At 44.5% G+C, this 24,356-nt stretch overlaps 2 protein-coding genes across 2 annotated transcripts in view; one reads left to right on the forward strand and one right to left on the reverse strand.

The window, feature by feature from the left end:
* The window catches only part of camk1db (calcium/calmodulin-dependent protein kinase 1Db), a gene marked incomplete at both ends in the record, with an annotated part of 39,234 nt that extends 29,507 nt beyond the window's left edge, over positions 1–9,727 (forward strand). The window contains 5 exons of the mRNA XM_084334684.1: positions 7,672–7,784; positions 7,900–7,978; positions 8,682–8,769; positions 8,868–9,034; positions 9,568–9,727. Coding sequence (XP_084190810.1) covers positions 7,672–7,784; positions 7,900–7,978; positions 8,682–8,769; positions 8,868–9,034; positions 9,568–9,727 — 607 coding nt within the window. The remainder of the gene's footprint in view (positions 1–7,671; positions 7,785–7,899; positions 7,979–8,681; positions 8,770–8,867; positions 9,035–9,567) is intronic.
* A 2,465-nt stretch (positions 9,728–12,192) lies between these two features.
* Positions 12,193–23,473, reverse strand: ucmab (upper zone of growth plate and cartilage matrix associated b; the record flags this gene model as incomplete). Its single annotated transcript, XM_084335288.1, has 5 exons — positions 12,193–12,272; positions 14,548–14,646; positions 21,864–21,959; positions 22,073–22,150; positions 23,416–23,473. The coding sequence occupies 5 exons, from the start codon at positions 23,471–23,473 to the stop codon at positions 12,193–12,195; spliced, it is 411 nt and encodes a 136-aa protein (XP_084191414.1).
* Between the last annotated feature and the right edge of the window lie 883 nt (positions 23,474–24,356).

Genomic DNA, 24,356 nt, shown 5'->3' on the forward strand with positions numbered 1-24,356 from the left:
AGCCGGTAATTACCGGTATTTGACCGGCAAAATCTGTTGAAGTCCGACATATTTAATCTCTCCGGTCTTAATGTCCGGTGAAAATAATTCCCTCTAAGCACAATTTGATTATTTGAATTGTATTAAAATAGGCTAAAATTAAATAGCCTATGCGATGAACGAAACAATCATTACATTTGTTTCATCGTTGCTTCTAATAATGACAACGACGTTGTCAGCGAGAGCTTAGTGCTGGGTTTGCGAGTGCATGTGCAGCTGCAGAGCCGGAGCTGCAGCGGCACAGTGCAGTACTCCAATTCAGCCATTGGCAATTCAGCTGTTGGGTGGGGGGCGCTGCTGAGCGGTCCCCAGATAGAGCCAGAAAACAGCTGAATCTGCTGCTCTGCATCGACATACTCTCGCAAATAAGTCGTTGGGAGGTGGAGAGAGAGAGAGTCGTCACGCAAACCCACGATAATGTTGCCGTCTCTCTCTGCCAAATTTCTCAGTTCTTCGCTTGATATAATTAATACAAATGTCCAATATAAAATGTGATTATAACAGACTGCTGTTTATTAATGTCGGGCCGACTGCCCACAGACACCTATTTGATTTAAAGTCGGCAGCAGCACGGAGTCTCGGGACTTATTTTATTTGGAATATAATGACTGTATACCAAAAGTAGCCTAGTTTTAAGTAAAAATATTATAAATCTACATGCCTTGATGATGTCATTCTTTTGTTTTGTTGTCATTCTTTTGCCTAACAATTGTTTTTAAGCTCAATAAACACTGACCGGAATTTCTCTCATTTGGACACTGAGGCCGGCAACAATTTTTTCTAACGGAAACCCTGGTCAGGGGTCTGCATGGGAGGCCACGCCGCCCCTGTCGCTTCCTGATTCTGCTGTGCAGGCACACCAACCGACCTGTAGGAGTCGCTGTCCACAACGTCCGATCCCCACCCATCAGCTTCCCACCCCCTAATACTGCCAATTGTATTAGTATGAACGACCAGCCAAGCTGATAGCAATGCGGAGAGCTGGGCTCGAACCCAGCGTCTCCTGCATTGGTGGTGAGAGCCTTGCCCACTGCACCACCTAGCCGCCCTGAGTATTTCATTCTCAACATATAATGATATGAGACTTTCTTATTTATTTATTATTGTTATTAAATTTGTTCATTTTCATTTTCTTCCCAATTATAATTGCCATTGATTCTATGTTGAAACACTATTCCATATTTGATGCCATAGGGTGGTGTCAGAGCATCGCCAAAATGTAATAATCCTACTTCTGTCTTATAGCTCCCCCTTTGTGAAAAGCACTCCCAGCTACATTAACACTTTCAGCGCCAGCCGTTTTACATTTAGTCATTTAGCTGACGCTTTTATCCAAAGCGACTTACAAGTTCTGTACGACAAGCCATCAGGAAGGGCACAACTCTATCAGCTGAGCAACAATGTTCATCAAAGTGTTGAGTGCTACAGTGTAGGTTAGTTTATTAGGACAAGTGCATGACAGTACGGTTAGTTAGGGTTAGATTTTTTTTTTTTTTTTTTTTTCTTTTTTTTTTTTTTTTCTTTTTTTTTAATTCAGATAATGGTTGAAGAAGTGCGTCTTTAGTCGACGGCGAAAGATTGGACGTGATTCGGCTGTCCTAACTGGGGTGGGTAGTTCATTCCACCATTGTGGGGCAAGGACTGAGAATAGGCGACTTCTCTTTGATGACCCTCCCGGAGCTTGGATAGGAGTAGGTCTGAGGCGGCCAGAAGATGCAGAGCGTAGGGGTCTTGAGGGTGTGTAGTTAGAGACCATTGACCGGAGGTAGGCGGGAGCGGTTCCCTTTGCCGCACGGTATGCTAGGTCGAGGGCCTTGAAGCGGATTCGTGCAGCAATGGGGAGCCAGTGCAGGTCCCTAAGAAGTGGGGTGACATGGGCCGACTTCGGTAGGTTTGAGATCAGGCGGGCCGCTGCGTTCTGAATGAGTTGAAGAGGCTTAGTGGCAGTGGCCGGGAGGCCAGCGAGCAGTGCATTGCAGTAGTCGAGGCGGGAGATGACTGTTGATTGGACGAGGAGTTGGGTGGCTTCTTTTGTCAGGAAGGGGCGTATCCTTCTGACGTTGCTCAGGAGGAATCGGCAGGTTCTGGTCGTCGCTGCGATGTGAGCAGAGAAGTTCAACTGGTCGTCGAGGACAACACCAAGGTTCTTGGCGGTCGGGGACGCAGTCACAGCTGCATTCTCGACTGTGATTGAAAGGTCGGTTAGGGGGGAGGATTTGGCCGGCAGGTGGAGCAATTCTGTTTTGCTTAGGTTCAGTTTGAGGTGGTTGGACGTCATCCAGGCTGAGATGTCGGACAGACAGGCCGAGATCCGCACAGAGACGTGGATATCTGAGGGAGGGAAGGAGAGGAAGAGTTGAGTATCGTCGGCATAACAATGGTAGGAGAAGCCATGAGACGTGATAATGTTACCCAGTGATTTAGTGTAGAGGGAGAAGAGAAGGGGTCCTAAAACCGAGCCCTGGGGGACACCCGTCCGCAGGGGGCGGGTGGCCGACAGGGTCCCTCTCCATGACACTTGGTAGGAGCGGTCATTGAGGTATGATGACAGCCATGTCAGCGCAGAGCCAGCCACTCCCATTCCTGCGAGGGCCGCAAGGAGGATCTGGTGGTTGACTGTGTCGAAGGCTGCAGATAGATCTAGGAGAATCAGGACAGAGGAGAGGCCTTTCGCTTTTGCTAAGTGAAGTGCCTCTGTGACCGCAATGAGGGCTGTCTCTGTGGAGTGACCAGTCCTGAAGCCTGACTGATTAGGGTCTAGGAGGTCATTCTGTAAGAGATAAGTAGTAAGTTGGTTGGATACAGCACGTTCAAGTGTTTTAGAAAGGAAGGAGAGAAGAGAGACAGGACGGTAGTTGCCTATGACAGTAGGGTTCAGGGTTGGTTTTTTTATGAGCGGCGTGACTCTGGCTTGTTTTAGGGAGGTGGGGACCACCCCCGAGTTGAGTGAGGAGTTGATGGTTGCAGTTAGGAATGGGAGGATGTCTGGTGCTATGGTCTGGAGGAGTGGGGAGGGTAGCTGGTCCAGCTGGCAAGTAGTCGGACGGTTTGACGTTACCAGTGTCAGGGTCTCTGCTTCTGTAATGGGAGAGAAAGATGACAGAGTGAAGGATGAGGTTCTCGATTCAGCATTTGGAATGGGTGGGGGTTGGGAGAAGGAGCTGCGGATGTTCTCCACTTTTTCCTCAAAGAAGATCGCAAAGTCTTCGGCAGAGAAAGATGAGGGAGGGGGGGGTGGGGGGGGAGTGAGGAGGGAGGACATGGTAGCATGCAGTTTGCGAAGATTCTTGGCAGAGGCCTCGATCCTATGGTGGAAGAAAGAAGCTTTGGCATTAGTGATGGTTTTGGAGAATGTTAACAAGAGGTTGTGATATGTGTCGATGTCAGCAGTGAGGCGTGACTTTCTATACTTCCTTTCAGCTGCTCTCAGGACCTGTCTTTGTTCTCTCACTGGATCTGTCAGCCATGGACTGGGTGGGGAACGGCGGGCAGGTTTCTCAACGAGGGGACAGAGCTTGTCGAAGGAGGTTGCCAGGGCTGAAAGGAGGGTGGAGGTTGCCATCTCTGTGGAGAGAGCAGAGAAGGTGTCACTCAAAGGTAGAGCGGATAGTATGTCAGAGGAGAGGGTGGAGGGGGATAGGGAGGGCAGGTTGCGTCTGAGTGAGACTGTTTGAGTTGGGGTGAAGACCTTTCGGTTAAGCATGAGAGTTAGTGAGAAGGATATGAAGGAATGGTCAGATACATGTAGGGGAGTTACCGTGGTGTTAATGATGCTGGAGTTACGGGAAAATATGAGATCCAAGGAGTTGCCTGCTTTGTGGGTGGGAGGCATGGCAGTGGGAGTCAGGTCAAACGATTGTAGGAGGGAGACTACTATGACTGACTGAGATGAGTCAGGCAGGTTGAAGTCGCCCAGTAGAAGGAGAGGGGTACCATCTTCCGGTAAGGAGCTAAGAAGCATGTCCAGCTCATCTGTGAAGTGATCGAGCGGACCTGGAGGGCGGTAGAGTGTAACAATGGTGAGATTGAAAGGATTAGAGACAGATACTGCATGATATTCGAGAGAGGAGAGTGACAGTTCTGGGAGTGGTGTTACGTTTGTAGCCCATGAAGGAGATGTCATGAGGGCAGTGCCTCCACCCCGTCTGGAAGGTCGAGGTGTGTGAGTGAAGTTATAGTTTGTAGATAATGCTGCAGGTGTTGATGAGTTATTGGGGGTTATCCAGGTCTCAGTTAGAGCCAGGAGCTGCAGATTTAGACTATGGGCGTAGGCAGTAATGAAGTCAGCTTTCTTGACTGCTGATTGACAATTCCATAAGCCTCCCCGTACTGTGACAGGTGTATTAGTGGCTGTAGGAGGGTAGGAGAGATTAGCCGGGTTACTAGCAAACTGTCGTGGATGGGTAGAGTCAGTTCTGGAGGAGCAGATTGTGGATATAGGTATGAGACACATTGTATTGTCGAGAGTGGCAGGGAGGAAGTAGAGAAATAGCAGTGTGGGAGGGAAATATAGGATTATGGTGTACTTAGCACTGGGTGGATCGGTGGATCCCTCGGCGGTGAACTCCAGGATAACTCCTCCTCTTTGTCCCTCTTCGTTTCTCGACGCTTCGCTGACGCTACACCAGCAAGCCTTTAAATCACTATCACTAATTAGTGCTGTCTTAACACCTGGCCCTTAATGGGGGCACTTAACAAAACAAAATGGCCGTTTTAAACACGCCCCTTTAATCAAGTCAGCTGGTTCCTCACTTTTAAGATTCACTAATAAACTTAAAATGGCTTACCCTAGTTTTCAGTATAAAGCAATGTTTCTCAGTGAGAGTGTCCTGTCCTTCCTTAACAGAGCCCAGTACAGAGTGACTTCAACACAGTGTGGACCTCTGCTTTTAAACAGGGCAGGCTCTTAATGGCTCACTCAGCAAATCAGATGCTACTAGTAAACAGGAAACAGTCCCTTAATGGGGGCACTTAACTAAACAAAATGGCCGTTTTAAACACGCCCCTTTAATCAAGTCAGCTGGTTCCTCACTTTTAAGATTCACTAATAAACTTAAAATGGCTTACCCTAGTTTTCAGTATAAAGCAATGTTTCTCAGTGAGAGTGTCCTGTCCTTCCTTAACAGAGCCCAGTACAGAGTGACTTCAACACAGTGTGGACCTCTGCTTTTAAACAGGGCAGGCTCTTAATGGCTCACTCAGCAAATCAGATGCTACTAGTAAACAGGAAACAGTCCCTTAATGGGGGCACTTAACTAAACAAAATGGCCGTTTTAAACACGCCCCTTTAATCAAGTCAGCTGGTTCCTCACTTTTAAGATTCACTAATAAACTTAAAATGGCTTACCCTAGTTTTCAATATAGAGCAATGTTTCTCAGTGAGAGTGTCCTGTCCTTCCTTAACAGAGCCCAGTACAGAGTGACTTCAACACAGTGTGGACCTCTGCTTTTAAACAGGGCAGGCTCTTAATGGCTCACTCAGCAAATCAGATGCTACTAGTAAACAGGAAACAATCCCTTAATGGGGGCACTTAACTAAACAAAATGGCCGTTTTAAACACGCCCCTTTAATCAAGTCAGCTGGTTCCTCACTTTTAAGATTCACTAATAAACTTAAAATGGCTTACCCTAGTTTTCAGTATAAAGCAATGTTTCTCAGTGAGAGTGTCCTGTCCTTCCTTAACAGAGCCCAGTACAGAGTGACTTCAACACAGTGTGGACCTCTGCTTTTAAACAGGGCAGGCTCTTAATGGCTCACTCAGCAAATCAGATGCTACTAGTAAACAGGAAACAGTCCCTTAATGGGGGCACTTAACTAAACAAAATGGCCGTTTTAAACACGCCCCTTTAATCAAGTCAGCTGGTTCCTCACTTTTAAGATTCACTAATAAACTTAAAATGGCTTACCCTAGTTTTCAGTATAGAGCAATGTTTCTCAGTGAGAGTGTCCTGTCCTTCCTTAACAGAGCCCAGTACAGAGTGACTTCAACACAGTGTGGACCTCTGCTTTTAAACAGGGCAGGCTCTTAATGGCTCACTCAGCAAATCAGATGCTACTAGTAAACAGGAAACAGTCCCTTAATGGGGGCACTTAACTAAACAAAATGGCCGTTTTAAACACGCCCCTTTAATCAAGTCAGCTGGTTCCTCACTTTTAAGATTCACTAATAAACTTAAAATGGCTTACCCTAGTTTTCAGTATAAAGCAATGTTTCTCAGTGAGAGTGTCCTGTCCTTCCTTAACAGAGCCCAGTTCTATCCATCTCTACCGCTAGATGGCCAGCTTGATAGTCGTTTCCGCGGTGTTTCACTATGTTTGCAAAGCTGTGTGTGTGTTCTGTATTATAGCTGTGGAGACAATGGTGTGGCTCATTTGACATACACTAATTGTAGTGCAACATGGAAAAAATAGTTTGTTTCTACACACTGTAGTTTGTAGTTTATTACACGCTAAACATTGCACATTTCCAAGATAATCCAGTCTTTTTTCATAGATCGCAAGATAAAACGTGTTATATGCAATAAGCCCGAATCGTTCTGGTTGATTCCCTGAATCCCCAAATACTCCCAAATCAAAGGTTTATAACATGTACATATGTACCTTCACAAAATCATCAAGGGGGGTCGTTTTAACTCAAAACTGTGATCTTGTTTGCCGAGCATGTTTTACGTCCGGTGAAACACAGAACTGTGATCGTTAGAAAAACACGTTTCAGGTTCGGTAAAATAGACATAGAATATACCTTACCTTAGCCAGAAGGTATTCCAAAAAGCATAATTCCAAGTGATCGCATCGCCATCGCGATTACCAGTGTATATGTCTATACACGTTTCGATGGTAAAATACGCTTAGGCAACGGAATTTCGAGGCGATCAATGTGAATCTCTGTTCGAGCAGGAGGAGGAGCCCCTACCAAAAAAAATTAAAAAAAGGAAGACGTGTATCAACACCAAGCCATTCCAGTTCAGACGCAGACGATACTGCCACCTGGTGATAGTCGATCGGCATTGCAATTCAAACATATACAAACGACCCAGGGATGGCTAGAATGATCCGGATGATGATTTAGAACGGGGATCAGAGGAAAAATATCAAAGTATCAAAACCCGAGAAATCTCGGGTCTGGCGCTCAACCGCTGGCGAGTTAACCCGGGATATCTCTGGTCTGGTGCCCAATGTGTTAAGCACAATGATCAGAGAGAAAGTGGTTCTGCTTGTTAGTGAGGAAAGAATCCCCCGCCTTGTTATCCATTCTTTAGGTAATCAGGTAGAAGATAATTCTGTGTTGTGGTTTGTTTGGAACCATGGACTCACTTATCATGCAAAACAAAAAATCACAAGTCATTTCCACAGCTAGACGCTCAATTAATGTAAATGGCCATGGATTTACCGTGCACATTTGCAAGGGACATGTCCCTTTTGTTCCACATGGTGGGACCGCATCGTGCTATTTTTACTTGATATCTGCGTATCTGCTATAATCCCTTTGAAGCGACTGCTTTTACATACAATATGAAAGATCAAACTGCCGGGGAATGAGATTAGGCAGCACCAAATCATTTTCAATGTGGGGTAAAGTTTCTATGATTAGTCAGATGATGACACTCACTGTTGTGTAATCATCCCCCCAGGCTGTGTGGTTACCCTCCTTTCTACGACGAGAACGACTCTAAGCTCTTTGAGCAGATTCTCAAGGCCGATTATGAGTTCGATGCACCATATTGGGATGATATTTCAGACTCGGGTGAGCTATATTGCATTGTGTGTGCACGCGTGTGTGTGCGTGTGTATCTAGAAGAGACAGTTTTCAAAATCTAGAAGACAGTTTTCCTGACCTTTTGCGTTCCCTCCACACACAGCCAAAGACTTCATCAGCAGCCTAATGGAGAAGGACCCAGAGAAGAGGTTCACATGTGACCAGGCTCTGCTTCACCCATGGTGAGAACCTAACCACACTGAGCCTTATCTAGACAATCCCAGGGAAACACACCATCCATGTTGCAGCCTAACAGCGGTATGACGCAGATCTCCAGGCTGACGCAGTTGTTGTGGAGAGAAAATCCTCCCACTGTCATCTGTCACCATGGCTCCCAGCCCCCACGAACCCCGCTCTGCTCTGCGCCAGCAGGCTGAGGGATGAATCTGCTGAATAAATGGCTGCCAATTAGTGGCTGGCGTCTTGAAGGATGCTTGAAGAATGCGGAGGCTCTGATGAACAATTAGAATATCTTCCCAAGCCTGAGCCAAGAGCTAACGAGAGGGAGCGTATGTGGGTGGGTTGCCCCGGTCGTGGTGTCCAATATGAATGGGTCTGTTAGCCAGTAATGGGCCTTTCTGGATCCTGGGCAGCTGGTCCATTTGAAACAAATCTGTGGTTTGTGACACTGGTTAACAGGTGTCATAACTGTGAGAAATGGTTTTCATTGTCAGGTACTGGCCTGGTCCCCAGATGCAGAGCTATAATGTTGAAAGTGATTGAGGATGATATGTATGCCATCAACCAAAGATAGTGAAGATAGATGATCTGGGCCCGGAATGATTCACATTCACAGGAAAATAGTTTGTTTTTATTCATCATGTACCATTGGCTCGTTGTTAATATTATTATTATTATCTGAAATGGATCGAATTTAACTTTCAGGATTGCCGGGGGCACTGCTCTCTGCAAGAACATCCATGAATCCGTCAGTCGACAGATGCGGAAAAACTTTGCCAAAAGCAAATGGAGGGTGAGTGCACACATCTCTGTATCCTTGTGCATAATTGTATTTAGTCTTGTTTTGTTTGAACATCCTTCTCTATGTATCCCCCCTCTCTCTTGTCACAGCAAGCCTTTAACGCCACGGCTGTGATCCGCCACATGAGGCGCCTACAGCTGAGCAGCAGCTTTGGCAGCAGTCTCGACAGCACCAACCCCACAGCCAATACCCAGAGTCGGACACCGGCCAAGAGTCAGTCTGTGGACTGCTCTGCTCGCTCCCTCAACGACTGTGAGTGATGCTTCAGAACGTCTTGGTAGACCTAAGCCAGTCCCAACTTTTTGTATTGCAGTCAATACAGCCGTGTTCCAACTTGGCTCATGTCCATTTTAAAGGGTCTCTTGATGCATTCCCATCATTTTCAATTATCTTGACACATAAACATGCCATTATGATGTGTTCAGTGCTGCACAATTGAAAGGGAATCGGGATATTCCACCCATTGCAAGAAGCATATCCGATTTCAGTCATTTCCATCCATCCAAAAAGCACCTGCACCAGTGTTTATAAAAAAAGATTTAGAGAAAGATTGAAGATAGATATTACTCAAAACTATCTCTCAAAACAGTTAGCGCCTTCTAAACAGCCCCTTAACTGTTTCACTACAACTATGCAGAAGGATTAGCATTTCTGACAAATACTAATCATTTCTACATCTCAAAAATCAAAACACAGGTGCAATTACTCTTTTGAGTGACTGAAATGACAAAATAATTTATGACAAATCACATGGGCATCTGCTAACGGTGATAATACAGATTAGTAAAGTTATGGTCTCCCCCCAGGTCCCACCCCTGTAGCTCCTACAGCCTACAGTCACGAGTCTAAAGTCCCGCCTACAGTCAGAGAGGAACCACCGATAGTGGCCGAGCCACCCCGGGCCCCGCGCCCCTCCACCGTCACCGTCATCCACACAGGGACTAAATGACGCCAGGTTCCGCGGGAGGTCAGCTGGGAGACCACGGAGCTTTGAGTCGGGAACAACCGTCCCGCCGTTCAGAATTCCGACGTCGTCGCCTGGCTTGCCCATCCCGCCTCTTCCCAGCTGCCGTTGCTGCTGCGTCTGCACTGGGAGGAACTCGAGGAGCTCCATTTACCATGGCTCAGCACAGCTGATGTTGTACAGGCCCTGGAGGTGTGGAGAGGGGGGGACTTAACGCGTCTCTCCCCAACCAAAGGCCGTCTTTTCAGAGGCCACGGCCTCTGGAACTTGGGGTTGTCTTGTCGGACAAAAAGGAGCCTGTCTGGGAACTCTGTCTTTATGTCTTGATTGAGGCTGCTGTAATTCTTTTGACTGTGAGCGTCTTGATTCGGGGCGCTCCACTATATGCCTTGTGTGAATATCCCGCCCGGAACTGTTGAGTGGAGTAATGTTACGCAAGTAGGGGGGGGGGGGGGGGGGGAGAGCTTTAAGCTACGTTTAGTATAGTGACTCCATTGTCCAACTGATATTTCTAGTTGTTTTGGCGGCTTTCGTTATTTCACCATGGTAATCGTTACGATGGATTAATGGGTCATCATTTCCAGCTGTATGACGGATGTGCTAGTTCTTTCCTTTATGGTCTCTGGACATTGAAAATAAAAAAAAAAAAGCTTTATTATGTGCTTTAGTGGTGTGTGACAACTCGGTGGGCAGTTTCGATGGTCGATGCACTACTAATTACCTAACTGAAATGTATTGAATTATTTATTTTCTTACACTATATTAGGACTTTTGTAAGAACATCACTTGTTGGAAGTGTGTAAATGTGTATTCGACTGAATTTACTAAAAGCATAAAAAGATGTTAAGTCAGTTGACAAAGATACTGTATGTATAATAGTTATTATATTGTTGCTGTTTTATTTGATATTTCTTGCTGTGAAGCTCTCCTTAACCACAGGAGGGCAACCATGCGTAATAGCGTTGTGTGACCAGGTCTCAGGGATATGCTTTCAAACTGATTTGATCAAATCCTTAGTAGAATGACTGTAATTCTGGTATTTAGGGTGACAGTGGTGATGTAATTGATGACATATTAAGCTCAGAAAATCCACCATATTACTCTAATGTGCCATTGAGAGAGTTTGATGAATCCCCCCCCTGCCCCCCTCCCTTTTCTCTACACCTATTATTCTTGTCATTTACTGAATGGAACATTCCCCCTTAGTATAAATGATCATGTATTATAGATTCGTACTTGAAGAGGGAAATGTATCACTGTGCTGTTGCTTTTATATATAAACATTTTTAAATGACGAAACCAAAAAAAAAAGAATGCTAAAACAACCCAGATAATTGTTGGTCCTGTTACAGAATACTCTACCCTGTAGTGTATAATTCAATAGTTGGTTATAATATCGTGCTTTGCTTCCATTCACACAGCGGCATGGTCTCAGAACAGCTAACACGTTGTGTAATAGTCACTGTGCTTTCAGCTTTCATACCAGCCCATTGAATTTAGCAGGAAGATGTTGTCTCTCACCCGCCCCCCCCTCTCTCTCTTTCCCATGTCATATTCTGGTCATCTGGAGGAATCTTATGTTTAAGGCATTTAAATTTGTGGGAAAAAAGTCAGCACACCGTCTGCAGTGTTCCCAAGTTTAATATACTTTAACACAACGTTTCGGCCTGTGGCCTTTTTCAAGGACACTTGAAAAAGGCCACAGGCCGAAACGTTGTGTTAAAGTATATTAAACTTGGGAACACTGACTGCAGACGGTGTGCTGACTTTTTTCCACAATTTTACATATCTATTTGAGTCAAGCACCTGTGACTATATACTTTGGATGTGCGTGAGTCTTTTCTACTAGGCATTTAAATTATCTGTATTTTCTCAGTGATACCCCTATTTAATGTTTTTCAAACTGTTCCACATGGACGATACGAGAAAACTCCCAAAAGAACATACTCGATGGTTGGTTCTTTGTCACCTTGAAATGTTAAACGTGATGTGAGTATGGTTGTGTTTGTGGAGGGAGAGCCTCTGTGTCAATACAAATATCACTAACTACATTTGCTTGGATCAGAGTGTTTATTGTTGATTCTCTACACGTTTTTCTCCAAAACAAATGAAGTATAATAAAGTATAAAAAATTTAAAATCACTAAGAAAAGCACCCCCATACAGTATATATATATATATATATATATATATATATTACAAATTGATGACAGAAATATACTTTTGAATGACGGGGTTTACGGATCTTATTTGTTTACCTAGGTGATTGCGTTACTATCAAACAAATCATAATACACATACATATTCAACGGTACTGTAGATGTTATTTAAGAGGAATAATGACTACAGTGACTATTAAGCTTATTGTTGGCTATAAAATAGATACATCTCTGACATCTCTCACGCTCTCCCGGGAGGTGGGGGGGGTTGTTCTCAGATGGACTGGCGGTTTTACTCGTGAGAAGACTGCACCCCATCATAGTGGAACTGTCTCCATTGCTCTGTGCTCTCTCTGCTCCGTTCGTCTTGTTCTGAAAGATGAGTGATCAATTAACTTAAGTCAATAAAGGCCCAATCCATAATCCAACCATATTTTATACAAATGGGTACCCCCGCCCCAAATAAAAATAATAATAATGTAGTTGACTGATACAAGGACAAAAAAATAACCAATAGGTAAATGTGTTTTAATTTAATTTACTGTATTTCATATATATATATTTTATTTTGATATACATTAGGTGAAGAAAGTTCCAAAGCTTAAAGGAACACGCCAACATTTTGGGAAATTTGCTTGCCGTCTTCTCCAGAGAGAGACAATAAGATAGATACCAGTTTCCTCTGTGCGTTCAGTAGAAAGCTATCTGGCTGCATGTTAGCCTAGCTTAGCACAATGAATGGAAGTGGACATGACCGGTTAGCCTAGGCATTGTCCCACTAACACCTCTCCTGAAGGCTAACCGGTCATGTCCGCTTCCATTCATTGTGCTAAGCTAGGCTAACATGCAGCCAGATAGCTTTCTACTGAACGCACAGAGAGGAAACTGGTATCTATCGTCTTGTTTCTCTCTGGAGAAGACGGTAAGCTAATTTCCCAAAATGTTGGCATGTTCTTTTAAATCTTAAATAAAATTGGGGCTTTAAACTAGCCTACAGTAGGCCTAGTTGTGATGGACTGGTCAAGGACTAGAAATAACCGGGGTCATCCCTATGTTCCCCGGGTTCTATGTTCCCCAGGTCCTATGTTCCCCGATTGATTGATTGAACATTTTATAAATTTATATTATTTTATTAATTATTAATGTCCGCCTTGTTTCTAACTGGTTAAGCTTAGGCCCTCTTTCGAAGTTGGTTAAGGTTAGAGTTTGGAATCAGGGCTGGTGGTCTGACTATCTATCGCTACCGGGGAACATAGGACCCGGGGAACATAGACATGCTCCAAAATAACCAATAGGTGAATGTGTATTTTAATTGCATTTGCTGTATTTTATATATTGATTGTGGCTTTAAGATAATCTACAGTAGTTGTGATGGGCTGCTTGGGGCTTTAAGCTAGCCTACAGTAGTTGTGATGGGCTGACTCATCAAGCTTAGGCCCTCTTTCGAACTGGTTAAGGTTAGGCCCTCTTTCGAACTGGTTAAAGGGGAACTCCAACATTTTGGGAAATTAGCTTATTTAACATCTTCCCTGGAGTTAGACAAGAAGATACATACCTTTTTTGTCTCTGTGCGTGCATTTTAGCTTTGGGAATAGACGCTCCGTTAGCATAGCTTAGCTTCATCACTGGAAGTGGGGGAGGGTTAGAGCCTTACAGTGCCTTACAGTGTATTGCAAGGTCTGACATTGACCAAACTTGATATGCATGACCTTGGTGGGCTCTAGGTCAACTCCTGAAAAGGGGGTCAATGTCAGACCTTGCAATCAAAAGTTAGGGGCGCACTGAAATTATGGCAAGGGTTATTAGCCCCCTAACTTTTGATTGCAAAGTCTGACATTGACCCCCTTTTCAGGAGTTGACCTAGAGCCCACCAAGGTCATGTATCTTCTTGTCTAACTCCAGGGAAGATGTTAAATAAGCTAATTTCCCAAAATGTTGGAGTTCCCCTTTAACCAGTTCGAAAGAGGGCCTAACCTTAACCAGTTCGAAAGAGGGCCTAAGCTTAACCAGTTCGAAACAAGGCGGACATTAATCATTAATAAAATAATAAAAATTAATAAAATGTTCAATCTATTAATCCATCAAGCGGGGAACATAGGACCCGGGGAACATAGGGATGATCCCGTTGTGATAAGATGATTGGGGCTTTAAGCTAACCTACAGTAGTTGTGATGGGCTGATTGGGGCTTTAAGCTAGTCTACAGTTGTGATAAAATGATTGGGGCTTTAAGCTAGCCTATAGTTGTGATAAGATGATTGGGGCTTTAAGATAGCCTACAGTAGTTGTGATGGGCTGATTGGGGCTTTAAGATAGCCTACAGTAGTTGTGATGGGCTGATTGTGGCTTTAAGATAGCCTACAGTAGTTGTGATGGGCTGATTGGGGCTTTAAGCTAGCCTACAGTAGTTGTGATGGGCTGATTGTGGCTTTAAGATAGCCTACAGTAGTTGTGATGGGCTGATTGGGGCTTTAAGCTAGCCTACAGTAGTTGTGATGGGCTGATTGGGGCTTTAAGATTGCCTACAGTAGTTGTGATGGGCTGATTGTGGCTTTAAGATAGCCTACAGTAGTTGTGATGGGCTGATTGGGGCTTTAAGCTAGCCTACAGTAGTTGTGATGGGCTGATTGTGGCTTTAAGATAGTTTACCATCGCCCTCCTCCTCAGCATAGTTCTCAAACTCATTGCCCTGCTCCTCGTGGTACTCTTTCTTCCGCTCATCTGCAGCCAGGACCTGCTTCTGCTCAGCTACGTAGACACATAGGGAGATGAGAGAAAATAAATGGAAATATAAATTCAATATCTAAATTGAGAACAAACTGATCACATTTTAAAGGGGTTGTTAACAGAACTCAATTTAGGGCGACAATAATGTGGTCAAGAGGCATGGTTTCTATCTTGTGCCTGAACTGGCGTGGCTTCTTTTATTCACATGTCAGCAGCAGTAGTACAGCTCTTCTCTCTCTGAGAGACATTGGGGGAGAGAACGAAAGGGGTGGGCATCTTTCCTTTTATAGTTGCCATAAGGTAGAATACCTGGGTGGCTCCGCCTAGAGCGCCCTCCAGTGGGAACAAATATATATGCAACTAGGCAATCACTGGTGGAGACAATTGTATATGCAGGTAAACAGTTACTAGTGTAAACAGTCATATGTACAGTTAGACAGTTACTAACAATACTATACAGAGCCTCTGATCTCAACACTCCCACTTTTTAGCATACTGGCTGACTTCTTGGAAAAACATTTTAACAAAGTAAATAATATATAAACCCAAAAGCATCCATAGGGTATGACATTCAATATCTTCACATTAAACATGACCTTTACAAATCCCGTCAGTTTTAATTTGAAAACAGGCTCCCTCATAATATCTATTACTCTGTCGTCCGTTGGACAGTAAACCGGTGTCATTCTTATCTGATGGCATACCTGATGAGATGATATTATTTATAATGACATGTTTACATCATTATTGACACCTTAGGTTCCTAGTAATCACAATGGTCCCCTGGTTGTCCTTATAAACAACAGTCTCCATATATACACAATGTTCATCATTTTAAACGGTTTTGACAGAACGCCCATTCTTCAAAAACACCATATTTGGTATAGAGGATATATATCAATTACCTACTGCATCTTGAACAATGCATTCATAACCTTATCTTCATCACTTCGAGCAGTTGCTCTAGATAAACACATTTTTCATTGTCATAGCTAGAAACATATACTCAGCTTAGTATCCCTGTAGGCTCTAAGCCCTTAAACCTTTGTTGTCTTTTCTGAAAACACTGCTGTCCGTCTGCAGCACCTCTGGGATAACGGAAAAACATATTTTTGACGCAGTTCAATGATTCTCTGTGGGATCAACAAAAATACTATGACATTCTTACTCACTACAGAACATATTTCATGGCGAGTACAGGTTGTCCAACAGAATGAAGTTACCCACAGTTTATCTATACATTTCTTACTTCAGTCAAAACATCTCAGGACCTTTTCCCACATATCTCTTCTGGGATATTTTTACACAGTTGGCTGTTCGAAGTCCATACCTATAAAATGGTTTAACCTGCCTAGGTCTTTCTTTTGTGGTCTGGAGCGATGATCAAATCCTCCACTTCTGTATTTTAAACATAGATCCTCTTTTGTATTTAAACATTGAATCACCTCTGTACTTTAACATTGTAAACCACCCACCTTTGTACTTAAACATGGGGTTAAACATAAGATCCATTTCAGTATTTTAAACCTGATAACTAGTCAGACTTTCAAACCTGGATTCTACTCCTCCTGTATTTAACCTTGGAGTGTCCTCCCTCAGCATTTTAAGCAATTTTCTACGAACCATACTTTGTATTTACTGTGGTCTTCAATACCCTCCTGGATTGAATACACCCCTTTCCCTTCCACTGACTGCCTGCCCTCTGGTAACTTGTTTGAATACATCCATTTTCCCTCCCACTGTATGTTTGCCCTCTTCGGGGGACATTGTGGCCTCTTTAGAGGTCGGGTTTACCCCACTGACTACCCTGTAGTAGTACTCAACGGGGGTAGGTGTATTGTCCTCCTCGTCACTCCCTTTCCTGGCATAGCCTGTCAGACATTCTGGGGGTTTGTGTTCCCTTGGGGGATACCTCCCACTGCTTGAGGCACTTGACGTCACCCTCAGGTGCTTCTCATCATCGCCCTCTGGGGGTTGCTGACTGTCTGTCTGCACAACTGTACTAAGTACACTGGGGTGATGTGTTTCTATTTCTACACACCTTGCTCTGGAGTCCAGCTCTGGCTCCTCTGTCTGTGTCCTCGCTCTCACAGGTTGCCTTCGTGACAAATTTGACTAGCATGTGTTTCTGCACTATCCCTTTACCGGGATGATAAACTAGGAGAGCAGGACTTCCTCTGTTCTACTGTAACTCTCTGGATAGTTACTCATCCCTACTGTTCCTCATACTACTGTAACTCTCTGGATAGTTCATCCCTACTGTTCCTCATACTACTGTAACCCTCTGGATAGTTACTCATCCCTACTGTTCCTCATACTACTGTAACTCTCTGGATAGTTACTCATCCCTACTGTTCCTCATACTACTGTAACTCTCTATTTGCGAACTCGGTTTTGTGGTCGGATCTCAAACATCTTACTGTACCATAAGGGGCTACGTCTGCCAGGAATTTTCTGTGGCCTGGAGTGTGTCACTCTTTTCTTTGATAAAGTAAACAAACACTGCCCCTATACACACGTCTGTAAAAGACTGTACATATCTAAAACCTCCTATGGACTCGTTGCTTACTGGGCCTGCTAGGTCCATGTCAACTAGTACAAGTGATACCCTTACTCTGTCTGTGGGATTTCTGTCTCTCAGTTGGGTAAACTTCCCCGTTTTGCACATTGCACAATTTTTGTCAGGCCTACGCTTTTTCCCCTTCAATGTACATACCCTCTGACATTATTTGCAATTTCAATAAACCCTTGTAATTACAATGACCCATAATCTCGTGCCATGACTGAATATCGTGACTGGCCATCTCGCTACACACATCGTTATCATCATCACATTGGTCGTTGTCATTACACTCCGTTTTCAGATAATATATTCTCTGGTACATCTCTATGTCTAAATCGGGTACCGTCAGGTTCTACAAGAAAATGTTTACCTTTATCGAAGAATACCTTGGCGCCGCTTGCAGTAGCAGCTATTACAGAGAATAGTTCTTGTAAGAACGTGCGTCTCCCCTCTCCTGCGCCAATCCGTAGGTGCGTCTCCCGCCCGCTAGCTCCACGCAGTGCCTCTCTGTGTGGAAAGTGTCGTCAAAGTTCTTGAACCGACTCCTGTCGTTGATGGCATGGGACGACGCACCTGTGTCCAGCCCACGATCAGACCCCTTCTCTGGGTCCGCTGCGGCTGGGCCGGTCCGGCGATGCCCGCCGTCCGCGCTCCAAAAGCGCAGTCTTCTTGTCCCGTTATCCTCCGGGTGTCGTCTCGACTCGCCTCACGTCGATCGTCGCCGCCATCGATTCTCCGGGCGTCGTCTCAATTCATCTCACGTCGATAGTCGCCGCCATCGATGCCCGCCGTCCGCGCTCCAAAAGCGCAGTCTTCTTGTCCCGTTATCCTCCGGGTGTCGTCTCGACTCGCCTCACGTCGATCGTCGCCGCCATCGATTCTCCGGGCGTCGTCTCAATTCATCTCACGTCGATAGTCGCCGCCATCGATTCTCCGGGCGTCGTCTCGATTCATCTCACGTCGATAGTCGCCGCCATCGATTCTCCAGGCGTCGTCTCGATTCATCTCACGTCGATAGTCGCCGCCGTCGTGTCCGCTGTTGTCATCCTGCCCACAGCCGTTATCTTGTCCGCTGTTGTCATCCTGTCCACAGCCGTTATCTTGTCCGTAGTCACCATTTTGTCCGTGGCCTCCGACTCGTCTATGGCCACCATCTTGTCCATGCGCGTATCACACGCTCTGGTCGTGTTTCTTCATGCACGCACTGTCTGTGTGCCCCGTGGATTTGCAGCAGCCACACCAGACAGTCTCGGTGCATTCGCCTCTCCGATGGCTCCTATCTCCACATCGCCAACAGGCCAGTTCCGTCGTGGTCCTGGTTCTCTCTCTTGGCGTCGCTCGGGCCCTCAGCACCCTCTCCCCCTCCTCCGTGTCGGCTGGGTGGGTGTCTTCCGAGGCCTCGAAGTTCCTTAACTCAGCCTTGAACTGTCCCAACGTAATGTCCGTTGAACCGTGTGTTATCAGGAGTGTGAACGGCCTGTACAGCTCCGGTAGTCCTCTCACCATCATCGTCACCATTAGCCTGTCGCTCTGTGCTTCTCCGGCACTCCTCAGGCCTGTTAGTGCTATGTAGAGGGCCACGACTCTGGGTCTTCCTCGCCCGATGAAATGCTCTCTTGTGGGGGTCGCCAGGACCGTCTCCTTCAGCCCCGCCCCGTGCATGCAGCACAGCATGCGCTCTCCCCAGAGCTCACAGTTCTCTGCTTTTCCGTTGAATATCGGCCACCCGTCTTCTCTCTTGCCTTCCATCCTCTTCGTTAATGGTATGCTTAGCTTTTGATCTTGTTGGCCTAGCGACTAGCCACGCGGTGCTCCCGGTGCTATCCTAGCCTATAACTTCAGCTAAGCTTGATACAGTACCTCCACTATTTCGCCCTGGCGTTATCTGGGCCCATAGCAGAACTCAATTTAGGGCGACAATAATGTGGTCAAGAGGCATGGTTTCTATCTTGTGCCTGAACTGGTGTGGCTTCTTTTATTCACATGTCAGCAGCAGTAGTACAGCTCTTCTCTCTCTGAGAGACATTGGGGGAGGGAACGAAAGGGGTGGGCACCTTTCCTTTTATAGTTGCCATAAGGTAGAATACCTGGGTGGCTCCGCCTAGAGCGCCCTCCAGTGGGAACAAATATATATGCAACTAGGCAATCACTGGTGGAGACAATTGTATATGCAGGTAAATAGTTACTAGTGTAAACAGTCATATGTACAGTTAGACAGTTACTAACAATCCTATACAGAGCTTCTGATCTCAACAGGGTTTAACTATAAAGGGGTCATCATCAACTATGATGATGAAAATACTACTTTAGTTATTGTATTGAGTTATTATGTGTCTGTCATATTGTTGCACTGTAGGCTATAGTACGCGTGCAGGTTAATCTAGGGGCAGTAACATTAGCACTGTTAGCAGGAATCAGCCATGGCAAGGCCTGGTTTGGAATGGTCATACAATCCTTTCTGAAGACGTGTCATGACATTTGACATACTCTTGACATCCACAGCACAGGTCTGTGCACGCATTATGAGCTACTCTGCCCTGGAATTCACTTTGGGAATTCAGGTCATGTTGTCAATTACAGAGTGGTGACATAAAATGCACATACCGGTAACAACTTAATGATGAGTCTAGTAATCAAATGTACTGGTCTGTCAGTCGTGGGCCACTGAAAGTGCTGGATCAGTGATTGTGAACTTGAACTGACAAGACGAGTGCTGCCATTAAAAAACAGCTATTATTGCACAGTAATTATTCGCAATGATCACTGAGAAATAAAGCTAATCATTTTTCTCATTCTGAGGATATGGTGGTCGTATTTGGTGCTCATTAACCCTCTTGGGTGTACATTTCTTTGGAATGTTCTCTCAGAATTCTCAAACTCCATAGCGGTTGGTGGCCAGTGTTGTTACATCGTCATCAGAATGCTCAGTTCTTAAAATTCAATCTCACATGTGAGACGACGCTACATGCGAAAGGGTCGACTCATTTTAACATGCCACCGCACATGACAAATACTAGTTATAAACTCCCACTACAACCCAAAGTCTAGCACTACAGTATCCTACATTTAGAATCAGCTGAAATCCACATTAGTGCTGCTGTGTTGGATGTCAACACCATGACTAACTACCCACTAGCCTCAAGATAATTAAAACACCCTGTGCATTATCAATAAATCCCTTTAGTATAAACAGGGATGTGTGCTAATTCCCTGCTAAATTTTATTTCAGAGTGGTTTTGGGACATTTAGGATGCCGGCAAATGTAAAATTGGAGGGTTCAAAATGTACAACACCCAAGGTTCCCCAAATAGGCGCTAAAGAATTTACATACAATATAGACCATCTTTCAATACCACTTCATATGAATTATTCCACATATTTTTTTTTTTTTAGGTCAAGATCCTAAAATGACTATAAATAACAATAACGACAATAAAAAAAAAATTACGGGGAAACACCAGAACAAAATGTATGTTGGAGGTTGTGTGGCCAGGTGGGGGCGGATCACACACATATATTTGGGGAGTGCCAAAAGATAAAGGAGTTTTAGGAGTGTGGGAAATATTAAAGGGGATACTGGGTTGAAGTGCCTGGTATTATACCTGGGGAATCTGACACAGGAAAACTACAAGGAGGGGACAGATACCTGGTGAAGGCATTGCTAGCAGCCAGCAAGAAAACCATAACAAGAGCATGGGGTGGACCCACCTGCAAAGGAGCAGTGGTTGGGTATAGTGGAGGAAATATACAACATGGAATGTTTTACATATGAGGGACCAAGAGGAGAAATTTGGGTCGAAATGAGAAAAATGGGTTGAATATAAAAAAAGAAAGTTTAACGACACAACAAATTGGGAGGGATGGAATTCTAACTTGATGTTACGTTATGAATAAGGCCCCACAAGTCACACTGTTGTGTTGTTTTTGTTTGTTTGTTTGTTTATTTATCTGTGCCATGTATGTCCTTGTAAATGAAAAAGGTTTGTAAAATGTACGCACAAATCCTAAATGTCCCAAAGCCACATCAAGGTTAGTAGGACATTTGCATAGAAAGACACAAGCAACCGTACTACTTCCTCTGAAAATGTAATCTGACTTGTGTGATGTAACTCACAGATCTATCTATCTATCTTTCGTTCGTTCGTTCGTTTGCTCTGTATTCTTTTTCATACATTTTTCATACATCTGCACTATTACTACACGTAGGCCCAAAGTACAGTATTACAATATTTACACTTACATGATCGACTACTCTCTCAGACTCTCACCTAGCTGTCAACAGAAGTGCACGTCGTACAGGTGTCTTACACTTGTTTGGGAACTTCAAACATGTGGCTTATATGGATTTTCATACGGGGTTCTCCTACATTACACTGATGTGTGTAAAGTGAAAGAAAGAAAGAGAAAATAATATAACAGGATCTAGGTGTGCTCCATGCTATCCTGTGGCTCCTGCTGCAGCCTCCATTAGACCAGCCTGTGCTACTGAATGCCTGGTCTGAGGTTGTCTCTGGCAAGGCTATGTCTGAGGTCACCGCGCTACAGTTAACAGTTAACAGTAGCCATTCAGTCGGCACCACATAGCTACACACACACGCACACACAGCACCACCGCACCTTGCCAATCAAACCTCATTCCAAACAACCACAGAACCCCAGCGGCCGACAGCCTCACCGTCAATCTCATCCTGAGACTTCACTCCTCTTCTGGTGCGGCGTCTGAAGAAGTGGGCAGCATCGGCCTCCTGCATGAAGATCCCCTTCAGTGGACCTGGGATGGAAGCAGCAGGGGCAGGTTGAGCTCATGAGAGATGGACGGAGAGCAGATGCTGTGCTGCGGCAGGCATGAGTGGAAGAGATATCGGGACTGAAACACCTCCTCACCTCGTGGGTCTACATCTACAGCCTTAGCGCTGTTCTTTCCATCAGCAACAGCTGCTGCCGTGGCTCCCCCCTGAGACACTGGGTCAAAGGACAGAACATCAGCACTCTAAATCACAACAGTGTACATGCAGCAGGAGAGAACCTCGGCTCTCGCTCTTAACAGTGGTGGAAGACGTGCACAGTTCCTTTACTTGAGTAAAAGTAGAAATACCCACATCAAATAGTACTCTGGGAAAAGTAAAAGTATTTTTTTTAAAGGAAAGGTAGAGCAGTATTTGCTATTGAATGTACGTAAGTATCTAAAGTAAAAGTATGCATTATATATGACGTTTGTGTATTCCAGTGTTTGGGAGTGTTCAATCCTCGATCCATTAACCTCTACTGTATAGGTTATGTTAAAGTGGTATGTGGTCCAATTATGCTGCTCTGATTAAAGGTTATGTTTAAAGTGGTATGTGGTCCAATTATGCTGCTCTGATTAAAGGTTATGTTTAAAGTGGTATGTGGTCCAATTATGCTGCTCTGGTTAAAAGTTATGTGGTTCAGTTACTCAGGGCTGATTACATCTTCTTGAAGTTTGCAGGATTCAAATTTGAAAGTATATATTCTTATATATATGTGTGTCTCTGCACATATATTTATATATATTCTTCAAACTGTTCCCTTATTGGCCATCCATTCAAAACATCAGCTTTTCAACCAAATATTACCAGTTCAGATAAAACAGAACAGCATTGGTCACAGCAGTAGACCAACAACAACAATGAACACTTAGAACAGTACAACATTGCAGCCAGATTGTATAATGACTCATTGATCCATTACCCTCTATAGGTTATGTTAAAGTGGTACAGTATGTGGTCCAATTATGCTGCTCTGATTAAAGGTTATGCTCTGATTACATCTTCTTGAAGTTTGCAGGCTTCAAATTTTAAAGTGTATAATCTTCATACATTTTTGCCAAGTTTTCTATACAATATATTTTTCTTCAAAGTAACTAGTAACTGATGGGTTCAGATAAATGTAGTGGAGTAAAAAGTAAAATATTTCCTTTGAAATGTAGTGGAGTAAAAGTATAAAGTTCCTTAAAATAAAAATACTCATGTGAAGTACAAGTAGCTCGGAAATGTACTTAAGTACAGTACTTGAGTAAATACACTTAGTTACTTCCCACCACTGGCTCTTAACTCCTCAAAGGATATAACAGAACACAGAAGGCACTACTACTCATATCATTGTCCTCAAATACCTGTCCATACAACATCCTCCTGAAATACTGATCCACACTCCTGTAAGACTGTAATGTCCCCAAAATCCCATAATGTCCCCTGCATCAAACTCACAGGACAGCGCAAGGAGCACAGCGAGAAGGGCAAGGAGGGCTGCATGCGTCCAGGACATCTTTAGTTCTGTGTCTGAGCTGTTGAGGTGTTTCAGAGGTGAGAGAGTGAGACAGGGGGAAAGAAAGGTGAGACACACAGCATGTGAGAGTGTGCTGTAGAGTGGAGGGGGGTAGGAGGAAGGAAGGTTTTGACTGCTGGTCAGGAGAGGGAGGGAACCATCACACTGATCTCACGAGGTAACAAAATATTCCCAGGCAAATATTATGATAGTAATAGTGTATAATTTACAATACTCGTGACAATTGTGCCACGACACAAAACTCTTTAGATTTTTTGTCAAATACCCCTCAGAGGTGACCAGACAGGCTTCAGAGGTCATACTTCAGCGGTTCACCGCTCTTCAGGTGGCATAGGCCTGTGAGAACTTGAGGATGATGCTAGTCAAGATGAGAAGCACGTTCAGTCACAGACTCACACCCCCCCGAAACTAACTAACCGCCTCGGCCAGTCCTTCATACCAGCGGCCATCAGACTCCACAACAGTGGGCAGGGACCGCTGCCAGACATTCAACTACTAGGAACTTCTATCACTGAGTGTGTCTGACTCCCACCTAAACAGACAATGTATAACTTAATAATATACTATAAATAATATAATAATAATATACTGAAGTATATCACTGCATACATACCTTATGCATACTGCACCTTATGTGTATACTCAGGCTTGACATTAAGGCTTGTCCTATTGTCCGGGACAAGTAAAAAAAAATGGTCGGACAAGCATAATACAATTTAACTTGTCCGACCTAACGTTATTCCATCTGATCAGAAAGTGCCCGTCTCACAGTGTCACACTGGAAACTCTCAATCTCTGTACGTCAATATTACTTGTCCCGGACAAACGGCGAGCGTCTTCTGAGTGCTCGCTTAGTTGACAC

The sequence above is a fragment of the Notolepis coatsorum genome, assembly GCF_963971535.1.
Source record: "Notolepis coatsorum genome assembly, chromosome: 18".
Lineage (NCBI taxonomy): Eukaryota > Metazoa > Chordata > Actinopteri > Aulopiformes > Paralepididae > Notolepis > Notolepis coatsorum.